The sequence below is a fragment of the Drosophila subobscura genome, chromosome A (genome assembly GCF_008121235.1).
Source record: "Drosophila subobscura isolate 14011-0131.10 chromosome A, UCBerk_Dsub_1.0, whole genome shotgun sequence".
In the NCBI taxonomy this organism is placed as follows: Eukaryota; Metazoa; Arthropoda; class Insecta; order Diptera; family Drosophilidae; genus Drosophila; species Drosophila subobscura.
In genome coordinates this window covers 7,937,235-7,956,274 of record NC_048530.1, presented here as the reverse complement: position 1 = coordinate 7,956,274, position 19,040 = coordinate 7,937,235, and the positions used below count along the sequence as shown (strand labels likewise).

The following is a 19,040-nucleotide window of genomic DNA, read 5'->3' as shown; positions in this document are numbered from 1 at the left end:
ACATTACAAGCTTCCTAAATAGTGTTTTAAAGCTTTGTGCACTTTTGAAACGCAGCTAATTAATTTTCGAAAACAAATAATTTGATCTGCAGGCATTCATTTTGTTCCAGTTGAGTTTGAGATTGTTTCAAAATAATTGATTGAACTTAAAGACCATAAAAAACAAACAAATGAAACAAAACAAAACGTCATTCAGACAGGAGAATCCACAGCGAAGTGTTCTACGGATATATGTACATGTAAAGGTTCTGCAATGTCGGTCGAAGAAAAGAGCTCGTCTTTGAAGAAAAGGTTAGAATGAAAGGTTAAAAATCAGTTGCAAACAATCATCATTTTCAGTGGTATTATGCACGTTCATTCTGTCTTGCTGTTTGCCGCTCAGTGCCACTCGTTCCCTTTATTGTAGGGAGAAGAGCAACAATTAAGTGATCATCTTCCTAAACACCTAGAAAAACAAATCCGTCGATCAGCTGATACATTTGTCTTCGACTCTCTCCTTCACACTCACCTTTTACCTATCGGTACTCTCCTTCCCACACAGCTGATATCTCGCTATGGTGGGAGAGAGCATCAAGTGATCATGCACATACAGACTCGAGAGAGTGAAAAGTGTACATTGATTCGGTGATCATGGACGTTACAAGACTGCATGAGAGTGAAGCGAAAGCTAAGCTTTGGAAGCGTCTCTCTTTCACTCTCAGCTTTTGCAGGAGATAATCAGCTGATTCCACATCTTTCTCTGTCGCTTTAAGCCTTGAAAATATGAGATCCCGACCCCAAACTGTTGGCTGCATTCGAGCAGCGAAGGACAGAGTGGAGGACAATGGGCCAATTGAGGAATTGATGTCGCTGCAGCGTCGCTAGTGCTGCTGTTGCTGCTGCTGCTGCTGCTGCTGCTGCTGCTGTTCCTGCTGCTGACGCAGGCGTCGTCGCAGTTTCAATGACAGCGGCAGCGAAATCGATATCAAAATCATTCACACCAAGTAACTGATTATCGGTAGAGATGGGGCGAAGGGGTGGTGGAGCGTGGGTGTATGCCTGCCATGCATACATATGTTTGTATGTGTCTGTGTGCTGTTGACAGGTTCCACCTCCTCCCCTGGCCCCACACCACCCCACCTTTGGGCCCTTTTGTTGCTTATCAAATGTGTCAACAATTTTTTATTTATGACTTGTTAATTGCAAAGAGTCGCAAGAGAGTCCCGCAATCGTTGGAAAAACGCAAATCAGACAATAACCGATGACAAAAGCAACAACAATGAGCGCAAGAGGCCCAACAATGAATAGGTTCAGTGTGCAACACACAGAGAGATACAACAATCGGACAATAAAGCGCGAAATTCCGCACACACACCAGCACACAGGCTCCACAGAATGGGGAGCAATAGATAGAAAAAGAGAGAGAGAGAGAACGTAACAGAGAAGAGGGGATGGGGGAGTGTGTGTGTGCCGTTGCCAATCCATGTGAGCGAGTGGTATGGCCTCCATAGATACAGATACAGCTCATTCGCACCGCTTGCCGCTGCTGCCTTTCATCGATAAGACAACAACAATAGGTGTTGGGCGAGAGAAGATATAGAGAGTGCGGTGTGAGAGTGGAGACAGTGTGAATAGAGAGGAACAGGGGAGAGCGAGAGCGAGAGCTTATGACGGCAGAATGTGTGGGCGGAATCAAATCGAACCGAACCGAATTGAATTGTACATGTAAGAGTCACACTTGTGACAATCTTCGGTGGATCATATGCATATGCACAGCCGTGAACATAAGAATAGTTACATGTAAACGCTAGGTGCGCACACATATGTACATATGTACATCTATAGAAAATTACATAAATTTATCCATACGTAATAATAATTCACATGAAATTAAGTCTCAATTTCGTGGCTAAATTTGTTTGGCCTTCGTACTTAGATTAAATTTGCCTACCAGGCGGCCCATTTCAAATTTGTTGATTCTACAATTTGTTGACGATAGCTGAAATTCAACTTCAAGCTGACGGGTCTGGATAGAAATATGTGCGGCGAATTCCTCATTCGTTAGGTATTTTGGAAAAGAGATTTGTGTATTTTTTTACGGTTCCTGACTTTCTGTCTGGCGAATTCCATAAAGCATTCTTTGATATCAATTTCTAATTATTTTTGTTTTATGATAAGTAAAGCTATCTAGTGCAAAAAAATGAACGATTCTCTTTTCTTTTGAGGAACATTTTTTGCAACGCGCGTGGCTTTATGTTAGGTACTTCATAATTGGTAATCTTAATCGGATTTGCTGAGCCCTGCTGGCTGCCTGTGTCCTATATGAGTGTCCTTTGGTGTGCGCGTGTCAATTGAGTGGCCGCCCGTGTGCGTGTAGTGGAGCTTATGCATAGATTATTATTTAAGCGTGCACATACGCACTAACACACACACCCGCACACACATTAGGCACACCCAGACTTGCTGGAGGGGCAAAAAGCTCGCGCCCCGATCCAATGAATCTACCGTTAGTACCGTTTACCTGCTGCTGTCGCTGTCGCTACTTGAATTTGCTGCTGCTGCTGCTGCTTCTGTACCCCTCTCGGCAGCTACTCCAATTCCTACAGTGAGCTTCGCTGCCTACTGCTTCTGCTGGCACCGCTCTCTGCCACTCGCCGTTGCCGTTCTGCAGCTCTTCTCTCCTCCTGCGACCTCCTCTCTCTCTCTCTCTGCCAGCAATTGGCTCTGCACTTCTCCCACTACATCTCTGTCGCCGCACTATGGGGCATTTGACCACTTTTCCTGGCCGAAACTCATTTGTCAAAAGTCAAAAAAGTAATATTTTTTTAACGGATATTCATAGGGATAACATCAGTCCGTAATGTTACATACCCAGAAAATTAACATTGCGCACCACTGTTAAGATAACAGCTGTTAAAGTCAGCTGTTTGCTACGAACAATATAAAGTTATCGGAAAACTGATTTTTTTTATGAAGTTTAAAGTGCAAAAATTGCTAAATTTACCAATTTAAGTAAATTTTTTACAACATTCTTGATTCAGACAGGTATTAAAAAGTTGTTTGTGAGTTTGAAATTAAAAAATTAACCTCATAATATGTTTAATGACTAGTTTTTAACAAGTCCATATTTATGACGAAAATTTGTCTTTGAATAGACTTACAAAGTGTTCGGTTCCCGCCGGAAGCAATAAACTGCATAGATATTGTAGAGTTTTCAATTCTTAATCCAATTTATGTTACTTTTTCTTGCGCTTTTATGCGTCTTCGGAGATATTTAAGTTTTCGTTATATAACCTAAAGTTTGGAAATTCGGAGTTGTTTGCAATGTTAAACTCAGTGAAGAAGAAAGTTGTGGAAGAAGATGTCGATTTGCATTGCATTTAAGTGGTAATACCTGTCACTAGCTTTGAGACCGATAAGGGATATTTGTAGACCCTTTGAAGAACTTTTTTCACGGTTTGTCGATTAAATTGAACAATTCCACGGAAAAATTGAAACAAATCGTAAAAACTGTGCAGATTGGATCAATTCGTGCTCAATCGTGCAATTATAATAACGTTGAGACATTTCCAGTATATCTGCACTGACGTGCAGTGCTATTGTGTCCAACATTCAACAAATTAAAGAAAAGAAGCTGCTTGCCGTATAAAAGGAAGTCAATGTAAAAATCCGATTATCTTCTACTTTAAAATTTTTAAAAATCCGGCACAACTTTTTTAGTTTAATATGGCATTGCTTTACATATTCCCATCATTATTTGTTTAATTCAATTTAAAAATAAAATAAAAATTCGATTTTACCCTGAAGAAAAGGCGGTGCCAAGCCCATTTTTTCAACATACCTTCCTTTCACTATTATAAACTCATATCAAAAAACTAAATCAAAAAATAATGTTTCGTTTGGAAGTTATTAATTAATGCCACAAAAAGTGGACAAATGCCCCATAGTGCGCCGGTTCTTGCTCCCGTCTGTGCTGTTATCTTCAGCGTGCTGCTGGTGGATTGCCTGCATTTTGCTGCTGATATTCGACCGCTGCTTATGTGCTCCTGCTGTTGCTGCTGTCAGTGTTGCTGCCCTAAAAGCTAGGCTATGGAAATGTGTGCAGTGGGGACAGAGATGGTGATATTCTATTATTTTGCGACTTGAAATATGATCCAAATATGGAAGAAATAAGTGGACAGGTAGCAGCAGCAGCAGCAGCAGCAGCAATAGTAACAGACACACAGCGAGGCATAGGTAGAGGTAGAGAGACGCAGAGATAATTCTATTCATTAACTTTTAACCTTGACCGTCATCGGCAGTCTGTCTGTCGGTCTCTCCTTCATCGGCTTTTGAGTTGAGTTTTGAGTGTGGGAAAGGCTTTTAGAAGCGAAATTGAATTAACTATCCTTCCTAGCAAACACTCGCACACATGCACACATTGTACATATGTACATACATATGTATACCCGGCGTATGCCTGTCAACTATTTATAGAACTTTGAACTTTCATTTCACAATCTGTGATGTGCCCTCAGGTAGGAGCGAGTTTCTGTGTTCTCTAACACAGAGAGAAACTTGAGAGGGCAAAGGTTGTGCAAAGGTTGTGGAAGGGGGACGGAGACGGAGACGGGGATGGAATAGTAAAACTAATTTTCCATTTTCCGGTGCATAACCGCAGGCAAATGTTGCTATGCTCTCAATCTGCTTTTCTTCCGCTTCGCCTCTCTCTCTCTCTCTCTCTCTCTCTCATTCCTTCTCCCCTGTGTTCCCCCTACTTTCTTTCTGCCAACCAGTCTGTTGGCATCCTTGTGTCACATGAAATTGAATTATTTTGCTGATTCTGCTTCGGCTTCTGCTGCTGTTGCGGCTCTTGCCACCATTTTTATGCCCCATGGCTAAATCTAATTTGTTTGGCTTTTTGCACAGTTTACTGAGGGCCAGGCCGCACTGTACACATGTAGGTAGGTAGGTAGGTAGGTAGGTGTAAGTGGACAGCGAGTGGGAGTGGGAGAGAGAGTGCATGGCAAGTCCATGAGTCCTGGTCATGGTCATGGTCATTAGCTTTGACACGAGCCGGAATAGGAAAAGCGTGTAATACCTGGTACTATGTTTGTACCTCCCGCTCCACCCCCTCGCCTCCTCACCTCTTCCTATCCAGTGTGATGTGGAGCATACAGAATATGGGGTGGTTTTGGGGTCGGGTTCGGCTTCGGCTTCGGGTTCGCCTGTGCCTTGGGCCAAAGCTTCCATCGCTTCTTCCTCTCCATCTGTCATGGTCATGGCCATAGCTGACCGATAACGAAACAGAACACACATGAAACACACACACATGCACCTGCACACGCTCTCGACAAACCCAGAGAACTTTGCACTTGAGCCATGACATTCGTTACTTGCATTTGCACAAACAAAACTGAAACGACAGGCCCCCCCCTCCCACAAAGCACAACAATGTTTCCTTTTCGACTGTTACTTGTTTCTTGTTGAACATTTATTTAAATTTTAAGTCAAAGTTGCTGTTCAGATTAAATGCCGACTAAGACCATTTAATATTTATTTAAATAAAAAATCGAATGAGATTTGTTCTTGTTATGCAAATATAAACACTTCCGCATAATCCTCTTCAAATATTATTGACTACATTTATTTATGCTTTACCAAACTTACAAATGGATATGAAATTTCAATAAATCGAATTCCATCAGGGAAGTAAATGCTGAACTGGCTGGGTGCAATTGATAATAATAATTTCCCTTAGCACCATTTGTGGGGACTAAATTGGATTTATAAGTACTAATTCTGGTTGTGATTGTAATTCTGATTTGAAAAAAGAATCCATTAGATTAAGAGCCAAGCTCTTAGGTGGGAAATTGCTGCACACGGGAGTTCCACTCCGCTCCTCTCTATATCTTGCTCCGTCTGCGTGCTTCTTGCAAAACTAAAACTTTTAATCGAGGGTGGGATGTGTGAAAGTTTACTTATCGCACGAAAGCAGAAGTGCAAGTAAAAGTGTTAAAAGTGCGGAAAGCAGATGCAGAAGTTTGTGGCGGTGCCTGTCGCGAAGCTAAAAGTTTATTTTTTCTTCAGTTTTTCGTTTTTTGCGAATGAGACACCTGTTTTTGTTTGTTTTGTTTGTTCCTGTTCTGGCCGGCAAACACAACTGGCTATCAAAGCGAAATCTGTTTGCTTTCTGCAGCGGGGGATAAACATTTGAAGCCTGGCACTTGCCCTACCGTTCGATCAGTTGCACCAGTCAGTGCCTGTCGAGGTGTCTGAACGGAAGCCAAAAGAACCATAAAAACAATAAATAAATACAAAATATGAAGCATATTACGATTTTACTTTAAGTGCAACTTGCGATTGCAGTCAGTTGCAGTTATAAGTGTAGACGTCCATAGACAAGTGTGCAAAAAACAAAAAACCAAAAAACAAAAATTAAGTTTTTGCTAAATTCATAAATTAATAAGGGGGCGTGGCATGACGGTGGTGGCCTCAAAGTGTGTAAATGAAAACGGAATTTGGAAATTTGGCAATCGGCTTGAATTGAATTGAAGAAGAGAGCGTGACCAGCATACATGATCGATCGGAGGGTATTGCGCATGCGTCCATCGTATGACGACAGCACGCCATCATCATCATCATCATCACTCACCCTCGCCATCTCCATACCGAAAGCGCTTGGTGATGGCACGTGCCACAGCAGAGCTGCCCCTGCCCCTGCGCTGCCCATTGACAGTGTCCAAACATTGATGGGGGAACTCTATTTGGTTGACTGCCAAATTGGAACTTCTGTCGCGGATCGTTGATCGCTGATCGCTGATTCAATTGATAAATATTTGCCATGAAATGCCAGGTGCCTGGTGCTTTTCTTTGCTCAAAAGTAGAGAATTAAACATACAAATTACAGACGAAACTACGCGTTACTTTTTGTCCTCTGTTAGTGATCTTTGAGTCTCCCTTTTAACACAAGAAGAGTTCTGGCAAGTCAAAGATATGTGCAAGAAAAATCTGTAAAGATTATCAGAAATGTGTTCAAATTTTAAGTACAAATTTCGATGCTGGGAGGCCACCACTGTGATGTACATACATACAGTTGCGAAAAAAATAATAGCACCACTACAACACATTTTGTTCTTGGACAAAAAAAAAGCAATTACTGTTGCGATTTTTTAAATTTTTTAGTTTTTTTATATAGTTAAGTATTCCCCATTAACAAACAAAGTGTTGCCTTTCTTCAAAATTCTGTCTTTATATATTTTTTTTTAACTTTAAGAAAAAATACCACGAATATGGCGAAAAAAATAATAGCACCGTTAGCACTATTTTAAGTGAATATCCGTAATTTCGCGGAATTGACTTTGTATAAACCACGTATTTATTAGTTTTAACTAATATTTCATTGTTTCTATCATAAAAGCTAATAATAATCATTACAATAATACGTGGAAAGCTCTGAAATGCGAAAAAGCGCGACCCTTGCAAAAAATTGATGTTTGACGTAAAAACTTACAGAGAATTTGGTCAATTGGTAGGCAGTTACAATAAAATGATTAAAAACGCCTTAAACTATGGAGAAAAGTGTAAAACACGTGGATGAAAACGATCTATGACCCCTTTTAGGGTCAAAAGGCTGATTCGCGAGAGCAAGAAGGTTCCCTTCAAGCCTGCTAAAAAAAAAAAAAAAAGAGCTTAAAATAAAAGCGACGGGCTAGAAAGTTTGGAAATATCTTAGACAACATAGCCTAAAAGCCTGCTGCCCAAAAAAAATCGCACTTTTAAACGCCAGACAAATTACTAAGCACATGATGTTTGCAAGGAAGCATGCCAATTGGACATCCCTATAATGGCGCATAAATTTTAATGTCAGATGAGTAAAAAGTGTTTTATTTACTGAAAAGGGATCTCGATCATTCTTAAGACGTTCAAGGAACACCAGTACACCAAAGAAAACCATTAAACATAAAAGGTGGAATTTAATGGTATGGACCTGCTTCTCTTACTATGAAGTAGGGCCAATACATTGACCATAAACCATCATAGATCAGCACGTGTCCTTGAATTTCATGGAGACAGTAATGCTACCCTTTGCAGAATACGAAATTCCCCTCGTATGGGTCTTTCAAACGGAAAATAGCCCCAGCATGAAAGTAAAGGAATGGTTCGGGGCCAACACTGAACGTGTTAAAGTGGCCTGCACAGTCGCCTGACATAAAACACATCGAAAATCTGTGATCCGACGTCCAGAAGGAAGTTGCTGATTCCAAACCAACCACTGTCGGATCCCTTTGAGAACAAAATTTAAGAGACCTGGTCCAAAGCTCCCCAAAAGCTATGCCTGGACTTAGTGGATTCCATGCCAAGACGCTGCGCAGCTGATGTTGCCAAAATAGGCCACTGAACTAAATCTTGAATGATAAATATTGATTTAGAATTAATAGTTCAAGAGTGTTAACTAAGAAATTCATTACTTGTTGGTAATTTTTTAAATTTTAAATCCATTTTTCAAAAGTGGTGCTATTATTTTTTTTCGCCTAATTTTACGAGTTTCACTAAAGTTCCTTAAATAACTTAAAAGCCTTACAAAAAAGGTGCTTTATTTTGTTGTTCCCAGATTTGTAAGAGTCTTCCCTTTCTAAAAATGTGCTCAAAGTTTCCTTAAAGTTAAAAATGTGAGTTGGGCAACTATTTGAAAATTACTTGTGGTGGTGGTGCTATTATTTTTTTCACAGCTGTACATACATATGTAGATAGTTAGGCAGATAAGTACATATGTAGATATTATGTATAAACGTATTTATTTTTAGTGGCTGGATATGTGCTGAATGCTGTGCTGCACTGCTTTGGCCAGAGCGGCAGCTATAGATTGCCCGATGCCAAGCGGAGGTGATTGAGAATCACAGACACAGACACACAAACACTCTCTACTAATCTCCCTCTCTCTTTAATCATTTAACTTATTCTCGTTTCTCTCTCTCTCTCTCTCTTTTTGGATTGTTTCAGTGCCAATCAGCCGCCGAATCTAACAGTATTATCAGGAACAGGCTCGATCACGGCCACCTCCTCCAGCCCCACGACCATTGCACGGCAATCAAAGTCCGGCAGCGCCCTAAGTCAGGCCCTGTATGTGAGCCATGCCGCCTCCGGCTCTGGTGGCGGCAACGGTGGTGCAGTTGCCAGCGGCGGCAGCGATAACAGTGACCTGATGATCCGGCTGCGTGAGTCCATCAAGCAGAAGGAGGAATTTCTCAAGTCGCCGGTGCCCAACACCATTAGCTCCAGCTCCTCCTCCTCCACCACCACACCTGGGACCAATGGGAATCAGGCGCAATCGTCGCCGGCTCAACAGCAGCAGCAGCAGCAAACGCCACAACAGCAGCAGCAGCAGCAGCAACACCATCAGCATTTCTTTCCCTCGCACACTCCGCCAGGAGTGGCAGCAGGTGCTCCAATTGTTCCACCGCCACGCGGCCGCCATCAGGTGCTCATGAAGCAGCAGCAGCAACAGCAGCAACAGCAGGGCAGCTTCGACATGTACTATGCAGGCGGCAAACTAGTGCAACGTTCCTCGACGGTGCCCATACAAGCATCGTCCAGCTCATCCACACATTATCATCACATTACCCAGCTACAGAATCATCCACAGTATCAGCAGCAGCAGCAGCACCACCCACAACAGCAGCAGCGACAGGTGCAGATGATCAATAATAATGCCAAGTATTCAAAGGATTTGGATTACTTTGAGACACTCCAAGAGACCGGAGTGACCAATAAAGTGTGAGTAAAAAAGTAAAGAAAGAATACAAATGGAAACATTTGAAGAGAAAATATCGTCAATAGTCTTGCAGCAGCGCCCATCGGTTGTTGCCACAGAGCAAGCTTCTCTTTTGGTGTGAAAATATTCACTCTGTAAAGTGTGGATTTATATTTCTTCATATTCCTTCAATTCTTCATAGAAAATACTAATTAAATGTCTTCTCTCTGCCACAGCTTTGAGCGCAAACTGGTGTCCCATATGTCCATGGGTTTTGATCCTTTTAAGCCGCTGTCGATCAATACCAGCGCCTTGGAGGCGGCATCGGCATCCACAAGTGCAGCAGCAGCTGCAGCCGCTGCGGCCGCTTCGACTGTGAAAAAGCAGAGTGTCCTATACGAGTCATTGCAGCAGCACCCGCTGGCCAAGTACCAGCATCAGCAGCAACAGCAACAGCAGCAGAGCACGAATACTGTGGATGGACAGACGAGCAGTCGCATGGAGCTGCATAAGGCAACGCTGGCTAATGCCACCATTGATGCCGCCACACCGTTGGTGGTTAACAGTGAGTTCTGCCCCAATTCTTGGGAATTGCTATTTGCTATTTGAATTTGGTTTTTTCTCTCTACTTTCCCTGTGGCAGAGTTTAGCGCAATGCCGGAGCAACAGCAAGCAGGAGCCACCTTGGCAGATATTTCCGAGAGCAGCAGCGGTAAGTCTTTAGCTGCACTGGGAATACCACAAAATAAACCAGAAACTAATCCTGTCTCTCTGTGTCTCTGAAGCAGCAGCTGCTACTGCTGTTGGCAGCTCAAGTGCTGGTGTGATAAGACGCTATAAGCCGTTGTCCTCGAGCTCCTTTGACGAGGGCAAGCCAATGCGTCGGATCTCCTATTTGAGGGCCACCAATAACGAGACCGAATTCAATCCTGATGCAGCAGCCACAGGAGATGCAGCAACAGCAGCAGCAGCAGCAGGAACAGGAACAGGAGCAACTGTTGCCCCAGCTTCCATACCAATTCCAGTTGCAATACCCCTTGTGGAGCCACAAAAGACCAAATCATTGGTTGAGGAACATCCCGATCCCACCTACGATGTCATTGGCGGCAACACTGGCGGCGGTCACGAGTTCATTGAGACACCAAATGGCCTAGAGGATGTGCGTCTATCGGCTCATGGCAGCAGTCGCAGGGCCTCCATGAGCAGCGATATGCGTAGCAGGTGAGTGTGTCCCTCCCCCATGCGTGTCCCTCTTTTCTTCAATTTAATTTTCCATTTAAGCATCCACATTGATGCCGAGCTGAATGGCAAGTATGTGCCCAATGAACTGGAGGCATTTGAGACGGAAATTGAAATTAAATCCTCCTGCATCAATGGCAAGGTAAGTGTCTAGCACAGATGCCAGCTTGTGCTTATTGCTATAAAACTTTGTTTCACTTTCCCTTCAGCGCATGTCCGAGTATCGTTCGTGGCGTCAGGTGAAGCTGGAGATCAAGGGCGATCTGCTGCGCATCTACTCGGGGCGTCATGCCAAGTCGGAGCACAATGTAAGTGCCAAGAATCTACAAAGAAGAAAATCAGCTTTAATGTATATGTTCTTGCCCCTGCAGGTGATAGAACTTGATATTAGAAACTTTAAGTTCTTCGACGAGTCGCTGGATAAGAAAAAGTACTTGATACGCATGCAATCGAAGCCATCGCCGAGCGGTGCCCACTTGGCGAGTCTCGGGAATGAGCTCAATCTGGATGATGTGCATGACAAGTTGACCTCATCGGGCAGCAGCAGCGCCAATGAACCAATGGCAGCCTCCTGCAACAGCAGCAGCGGCACTGCCACTGGCACTGGCACCGGCGGTGGTCCCTACACGGAGATACTCTTCAAGACCAAGAACAGCAACGAGATGAAGCGACTTTTTGGGTTGCTACAGTGGAAGGATAGCCTCAACTATGATGATAATGTAAGCTCAAAGCTGCCAGTTTGATGTGTGTTTCCTCTTAACTCTCACCCTAATCTTCAGGACCAACCGCAGCAGGGCAAACAATTGGCAGAGCCACAAAAGACGGTGGCCACAGCCAGCCACTATCTGGATGATGTGTCTGGTGGCGCTGGCGTGGATAGCTCGCCGTTGAGCTCACATTCGGGTGGCGGGGGCATGGCGGAGGGGCATCATCATGTGGCAGCGTTGCCTGCTGCGGCGGCGATTGTGGCTGCCACCAGTGACTCCATATCGCCGGTGATGAAGGCCCGCAAATCGTCCTCCCACAAGCATTTGCCCGATAAGGATTTGGGTTCTCCAAAGTCAAAGAACTGGAAGGACTTACTCTTCCGTCGAGGCGGTGGCAGTGGCGGTGTCTCCCATCATCACACAGATCTGGCATCGCCCTCGTCGTGCGCCGTCAAGACGTGCGGCTCCATTGGGGTGCCGCTGCGCAGTTGTCCGATGTCCAAGCTGAATCCATATGTCCCCCATCTCGTGGAGGTGTGCACCAACATTGTGGAGACCAAGGGGCTGAGTGTGGTGGGTATCTATCGGATACCCGGCAATAAGGCGGCCATTTCAGAGCTCTCGGAGCTGGTGAACTCCAAGGACTTTCAGTTCGAGAGCTGTGCCATCGATGTGCGATGGGAGGACGTTAATGTGGTGAGCAGTCTGCTGAAGCTCTTCATACGCAGCCTGCCCGACGCCCTCATGCCGGCCAGCTACTACATCAACTTCATTGAGGCCGACAAGAAGCTCGGCCTGGAGCGGATCGTACTGCTGCGGGAGATTGTCGAGTCGCTGCCACGCCATCCATACGAGACGATGAAGCATCTGATACGCCATCTGTGTCGCGTCAGTGACAATTGTGAGGTAAACCGCATGGAGCCAAAGAATCTGGCCATCATATTTGGTCCCTCGATCATACGCACGCCCAACGACACACTCGAGACGGCCGTTAAGGATATGAAGCATCAGTGCCGCATCGTTGAGCTGCTCGTTACACAGGTGAGGGAAATACATATATGCGATGCCAAGGCATAATTCAGGCAGCTCCTAATTGCAATTGGCAACTAAATGCCGAAAGGATGTTGTTGTTCGACAGAGTTATAAGATTTCTACTGCATCTGGCATGCCAGAGATTCTTTCTGTTGCCCATTGTCTTGGCTAAGAACATAAACTTCATCGCATGAAAATGTAATCCATACGAAGGTTGGTCTGCCTATAAATGCAGCATATGACAGCATTGGCAGCACTGGTGGATAGGCCTTCAGTCAGCATGTACTTGGGCTAATTATTTGATGGATTGACTCGAATCTCAATTACTTTATTATACCCGGTACTCGAAGAGTAAATAGGGAATATTGTATTTCCCCATGTGTGGTCACACAAAGGGCGAAAATCTGCTGTATCCAAAAATGAACTCAAGGATAAGCTAGAAATTAGCGGTTAAAAAGGAACAAAGTATTCTTCGATTGGCCAAAAATATTATCGTAAATATATTAATTCCAAAATTGGACGACTGTTAAATTCAAACAAAATACAACTAAAAAATATAACTATTTATAGGATTGGAGCGAGTTCGTTGAATCGTAATCTGTTTCATCTTCTGATGTGCATTCCTCCTCCTAATCCTCGAACTCCTCCTCGTTCTCCAGACCGTGCTCCTCGTTCTCCAGACCGTGCTCCTCGTTCTCCAGACCGTGCTCCTCGTTCTGCACTAGTGGTCGCACTTTCTTCCCGTCGTAGAATCGTCTTGCCATTTTGATTAGATCATTGGCGTAATATATAAGAACGCACAGCATAACCATCGAGCCACACTGGACGACGTTCGTAATGAATTCCGGATTTGCTTCCGATTGCGTTTGGATAACTTTTAACTCTTTTAACTTTCCCATTATTGATTCCAAATAAGTTGGTTTTGGCGGGGGACTAAAGTAATTCACAAGTCGACGGAAGTTTGCCATTTCTAGTAACTGTCAAAAAAAAAATCAAGTACAAATAATAAGAAATTTTTTTACGATTTTGATCTTATCGCTTGGCTAGCACAGACGAAACTGAGCTCTATAAGGGAACTCCGTATAGAGTAGCACAAAAACATTGAGCATCGCCTACTTTCCTGACAAAACTTACAAAACTACTTACTTACAAAACAAATAACCAAACATGAATGAATGAAGGGGTAGTTTAAGCGAAGTTTTATTCAGTCTAACCCACTGATTAATACGACTTTAGTTCCAGACTCCAATCGAGCAAAGCCAGAAGAATGCTGAGCTGCAGAAGCTGCAAGAGACACCCCCAGCATGCAGAAAGCCAAAGACCCGGTTTATGGACCACCTGGACCACAGGCCAGGTGTCTGCTAGGTTCCTGCTGGGGCCAATGTTTTCTGCAGCTCCTCATTTGCAGCTCTCTTTATTATACCCGGTACTCGAAGAGTGGATGTATGTAACGTTTCCGACCCCATAAAGTATATGTATTCTTGATCGGCATCCATAGCCATGTCTGTCTGTCCGTCCGTCTGTCCGTCCGTCTGTCCGTTTGTCTTGTAGAGCGCCTGGATCTCAGAGACTATAAGAGATAGGGCAACCAAGTTTTGCATCCAGATATCTGTATGCTCGCATTGTAACAATTGTATTACATTGTCTTTCGAATGGCGAAAATCTGACTGTGGTTTACGATGCATAAAGCAGATGAGTGTCAGTAAATCTAGTTTTTGATTTATGTATATTCCGTTCCAGCAAAAGGAACACTCTTTTAGGGCATTTTCTACACCATTTTTACTACAATTAATAACCGAATTTTAATATAATTTCAAATGTTTTCCTTCTTGCGCAGTATGAATACTACTTTGAGGGCGGCAATCTGCCGGATTTGGCTGATGTTAGTGGTGGTACGGCCATGACCAGTGCTGCCCAGCCGCAGCATCAGACGCAGGAGGATCAGACGAGCATGCTGCTGCATAATCTATCGAAAATTGAGAGGATCACAGAGCGTGAGACGCGCACCTCACGGTTCATTCCACAGCTACGTCGGCGCACCCATGGCAAGCGGAGTGCCGTCAATTCGGACACATATTCGGGGGAGAGTGTTCTGGTAAGCAGCGGTAGTCCAAGCAGCTCCACCACTAGCCACTCCACCATCTCCACTTGCACCAACACCACAACCACCACCACCACCACCACAACCACCAACACCAACACCAATCACAAAACCATACAACAAAGACGACTGCAGCGCAAGGCTGTGCAGAGTATTTGTGACTTTGCTTTAATCCTGCCCGCTCCTCCTCCTCCTTCCGTTCACTTTCAGTCGCTGGACTACACCAAGGTATCGGCCAGCAGCACCAGCAGCAGCTCCACGCTGCACAGCAGCAGCAAGACCACCACCAACACAGCCTCCTCCTCCTCCACCACCAGTCAGAGCCAGAGTCAGAGTCACAGCCACAGCACAAAGTTTAGCTGTGGCGGCGCCTCAAGCTCGAGCTCCTCGACAACAGCCGCCACCATAAAGGCAGCAGCGGCGTCCAAGGCATCATCCGCAGCCTCCTTGATAGGCACCAAGAAGCGCAGCACAATGGGCGGCGGGGTGGGGTTCCTCGGCGGTGTCTCTCGCTCGCAGACGCGCAAAGCGAGCCTGGACGAGAAGGACTCTGGAACGAACGTCGACTCCGCCAGCAGTCTGGCCTTGAGCCTCGGCCTGGGTCTGGGCCTAGGCCTGGGACATGGCAAAGAGCAACAACAGCAGCAGCAGCGGAGCAGCGTGGACATATCCATACTCCTCACCGACGACGACTCGAGCAGCAGGCTGAGCGACACAGGTAGGTCTCCTTTGTGCTCCAGCACTTGCTGCAGGAACTTCTCTCTTAATCTCTGCATTTGATGTTCGCATTTAGGTTCCATGTCCCTCACCACCATCACGGATACGCTGGACAGCAAGCTGCGTAATCTACGGAGCGGCTCAGAGTCGAATGACGAGAATGGATCACCGGAATTCCCCAAGAATCGCCGGCACACACTCGGCCAGCCGCTGCATCTGCACTCTGAGAACATTCCCTATGCGGATGAGTCGCCCGAGCGACTCTTCCATCAGTTCTGTCCCCTGGATGCGCCCCATTCGCTGCACCTGAGCCGCTCCTGCACGGCCACCAATACGCTGGGCGCCGAGGAGAAGCCCACGACCATGAAGCAAGCCATGGCTATGGCTGGAGTGGCACCCCTGCCGCCCAGCCTACTGAAGGCAGCGCACAAGCTGCAGCACTCGGCCACGGTGCCCATACACCAGATACAGATACATCCGGGCAGCGCTACGGCACCGGCCAGCGGAGCTGCAACGCCCACCAGCGCCAGCACAGGTGGAGGATCCACCCCAGTGGCGGGCACACCCACCAACAGTGCTGGAGGTGGCGTAACCCAGCGCAGTTCGGGAGGAGGAGCCGGGAACCCAAGTGGCGGCAAAAATATGCATCTGAGATTCAGCACATCGCAGGCGTACGAGCGACATCATGGCGCCGGTGCTGGTGGCGGTGGTGGTGCTGCATCCGAGGACGACGATTCGGAGGGCTCAACCACGAGCGATCCCAAGGAGAAGCTGCTGCTGGCAGGCGAACGACCATCGCCGTCGTTTTTTCTCGAGCGCTACAACAAGAAGCGGCGGGACCATCGGCTCTTTCGCAGTGCCAGCTTCAATTGTCGCAACTATTCGACGCGACACATGAGCAGCAGTAGCTCCACGGCGGCCGGAGCGGCCACAGCGACTGTGGCAACGGTGGCCGCCTGCTGTCAGTCACCATCATCGGCCCTGGCCACGGGCCTGACCAAGGACGAAAAGACTGACATGAATCTGACCAAGAAGCGTCAGATCCAGAATAAGCAGAATAGATCCATTAAGCGCCGCCACACCGTGGGCGGACCGCACGACTACTCGGCCAATGGGGGCTGCAGCACACACGGACATGGCCATGGTCAAGCTCAAGGCCAAGGCGGTGGTCATGGTGGCCACGATCTGGCCGCCATTAACTACAACCATCACAATCGGCATCATCAGCAGCAGCTGCTCAAGGGATCCGTTGTGGTTGTCGGCGTTGGCGGGAATGTAGCTGCGGCTGCGGAGACCACAACCACAACGACAACCACCACAACAGTGCTGCGTCGCCTAGGTTCGGGCACGGCATTGGGATCGGTTTCGGGTGCGGTTACAGGTACGGGCGGTGTTCCCAGCGATCTGAATGTGGCATTGCCCGGCGGCACTGTTTCGAGTTCTAGCTCCAGTAACAGCGGCAGCGGTGGCTCCTCAAACAGCAGCACCAACAACAACAATTCGCCACAAAGCGATGGCAGCAATGGGAATGCAGGAGGAGCAGGAGCAGGAGCAGGAGTAGGTGCTGGTGGTGCATCGAATGCCCCACCATCATCCGGAAGCAGCAGCAATAGCAGCACACCCACCAATGTGGTGGCTGGTCCTGCTGCAGGCGGAGGTGATCAAGTCCTGGAGGTGGGAATACGCATTAAGAATATCAATCGCGGACGCTACTAGAGCGGCGGATATGTGAGGAGATCATTTGGAGCTTACAGCAGCAGCAGCAGCAAACAGTTTAAATTAGTATTACATAATGGTTTGTATACATATATGTAGAGAGAGATATATATGTATGTTGTATGTATGTATATGTGTCTATATCTATGCCAATACAAGGATCGATGGGGAGTTGTGTCCGTGAGTCGAGGTTTCGAAACATATTGCAGGGCACGACATACGCACACAGATAACACAGATAACGAGAATACAAAACGGAAATCCGACACTACAAATAAGAGTGTGCAAAGGAGTCCTTGCCATTTAGATCTTAGATCTTTTTGGGCACTCTATATGGGAGGATGAGAGCGAGACAGTAGCGAGAGAGACCGACACAACTCCCAAAACGAATGCAAACAAAACAAAAACAAAAAGCACAAGAAATCCTAAATAACAAATGTTTCAGGAGAATCGATTATATTTATTCGCACACTCAAACACACACAAAAAACAAAAGAAAACAAAACAAAATACAAATATACTAAATACATACAATATGGAAACTAAGGAAAGAGAAGCGAAGCGGAACGGACGGAAGAAACGACGAACGAGTGGATATACAGAGATAGCGGTACAAAGAGAGAGACAGCGAATTAGAGAGAGATGGAGAGAGCGAGTGGTTGGAGGCGTGAGAGATAACTATTTTGTAAACCGTATACACAGTACAGTAAAAAAAAAAAAAGAAAAAAAAAGAAAACCATGCGCATAAATAACCTTATAGTATATACACTATATATTTGTAATATTATCATACATAACGAATGCAACAAATTGTTAACCATATACACCCAAACACACACACGCAAACAAGAACAAACATGCATTAAATATATGGTGTGTATGTGTATGTGCATATGCTTATGTTTATAGGTAAAAAAAACACACCGAATATTATATTCTGTTGTCGCCTGTCTGTCTGTCTGCCAGAGTGTGTGCCTGTGCCTGTGCCTCCATCCTTGTATCCCCACCCACCTCTTGTTACCCAAAGATGGGCTTATCCTCAAGTCTCCTGTTTATACATATGTACATATGTTGTATGTTCATTTTTTTTAGTTTTTTTTTTAGGTTTTCTTTTTTGTCTGCATGTATGTATATGTGTGTGTACCTGCCATAAGAAGAAAAAAATGGATAGAAAAATCAAAGGATTCAGTGCATAATAACCATTTTTGGTGCCTTAAATTAGTTGCTTTAACATTTTTGTCAAAATCGTGATTTGTTTATGTATAGAAATTTGTTTGGATTAGAGAAAAGTAAATTTGTTTATTTTTTGTTTGTTTGTTTGAGTCACGGTTGGTGCTGCCAGAAGCATGTGAATAAGATTTGTTTTAGATATATAAATATACATATAATTTAATGTAAATGTATGTTTATTCCAACCTCAGGCAGAGCATCCTCCAACCCGCCCCAGACAGGCGACACTTGAGCAACAATATTACAATATTTGGTTCAAAATGATGCATACTTGAGATAAAGCGACTATATTTGATAAAAAAAACAAACACAAAGTATAGAGAAACTGCATAAATTTATATATATATTTTATGAAATACTTTTTGTGTGGTTTGTAGAATCATATTCTCTTTTTTTTTTTTTTTTTTTTTTTGACAATGAAAAAAAAGAATTTGAAAGTATATATAATTAAGAAATTAGCTTATAGTTGTGTGTAGCATTACATACATAATTAGATACACACACACACAAACACGAACATTGTATAGTATATATCCACCCATTATTTTATTTTATTTTATTTTTTATTCTGCTGTATATACAATTT

At 44.9% G+C, this 19,040-nt stretch overlaps 1 protein-coding gene across 6 annotated transcripts in view; it reads left to right on the top strand.

The window, feature by feature from the left end:
* The window catches only part of LOC117903844, a 49,420-nt gene extending 31,783 nt beyond the window's left edge, over positions 1 to 17,637 (top strand). For 3 of the 6 annotated variants that reach the window (XM_034816316.1, XM_034816307.1, XM_034816325.1), the window contains 10 exons: positions 8,962 to 9,735; positions 9,949 to 10,277; positions 10,356 to 10,424; positions 10,498 to 10,933; positions 10,994 to 11,093; positions 11,161 to 11,259; positions 11,323 to 11,670; positions 11,731 to 12,699; positions 14,528 to 15,509; positions 15,585 to 17,637. In XM_034816316.1, coding sequence (XP_034672207.1) covers positions 8,962 to 9,735; positions 9,949 to 10,277; positions 10,356 to 10,424; positions 10,498 to 10,933; positions 10,994 to 11,093; positions 11,161 to 11,259; positions 11,323 to 11,670; positions 11,731 to 12,699; positions 14,528 to 15,509; positions 15,585 to 17,224 — 5,746 coding nt within the window. In that variant the 3' untranslated portion in view covers positions 17,225 to 17,637. Of the gene's footprint in view, positions 1 to 4,170; positions 4,182 to 8,961; positions 9,736 to 9,948; positions 10,278 to 10,355; positions 10,425 to 10,497; positions 10,934 to 10,993; positions 11,094 to 11,160; positions 11,260 to 11,322; positions 11,671 to 11,730; positions 12,700 to 14,527; positions 15,510 to 15,584 lie in introns of those variants that run through there. The other 3 variants (XM_034816345.1, XM_034816354.1, XM_034816336.1) reach the window with 3 other exon arrangements.
* The last annotated feature ends 1,403 nt before the right edge of the window (positions 17,638 to 19,040 follow it).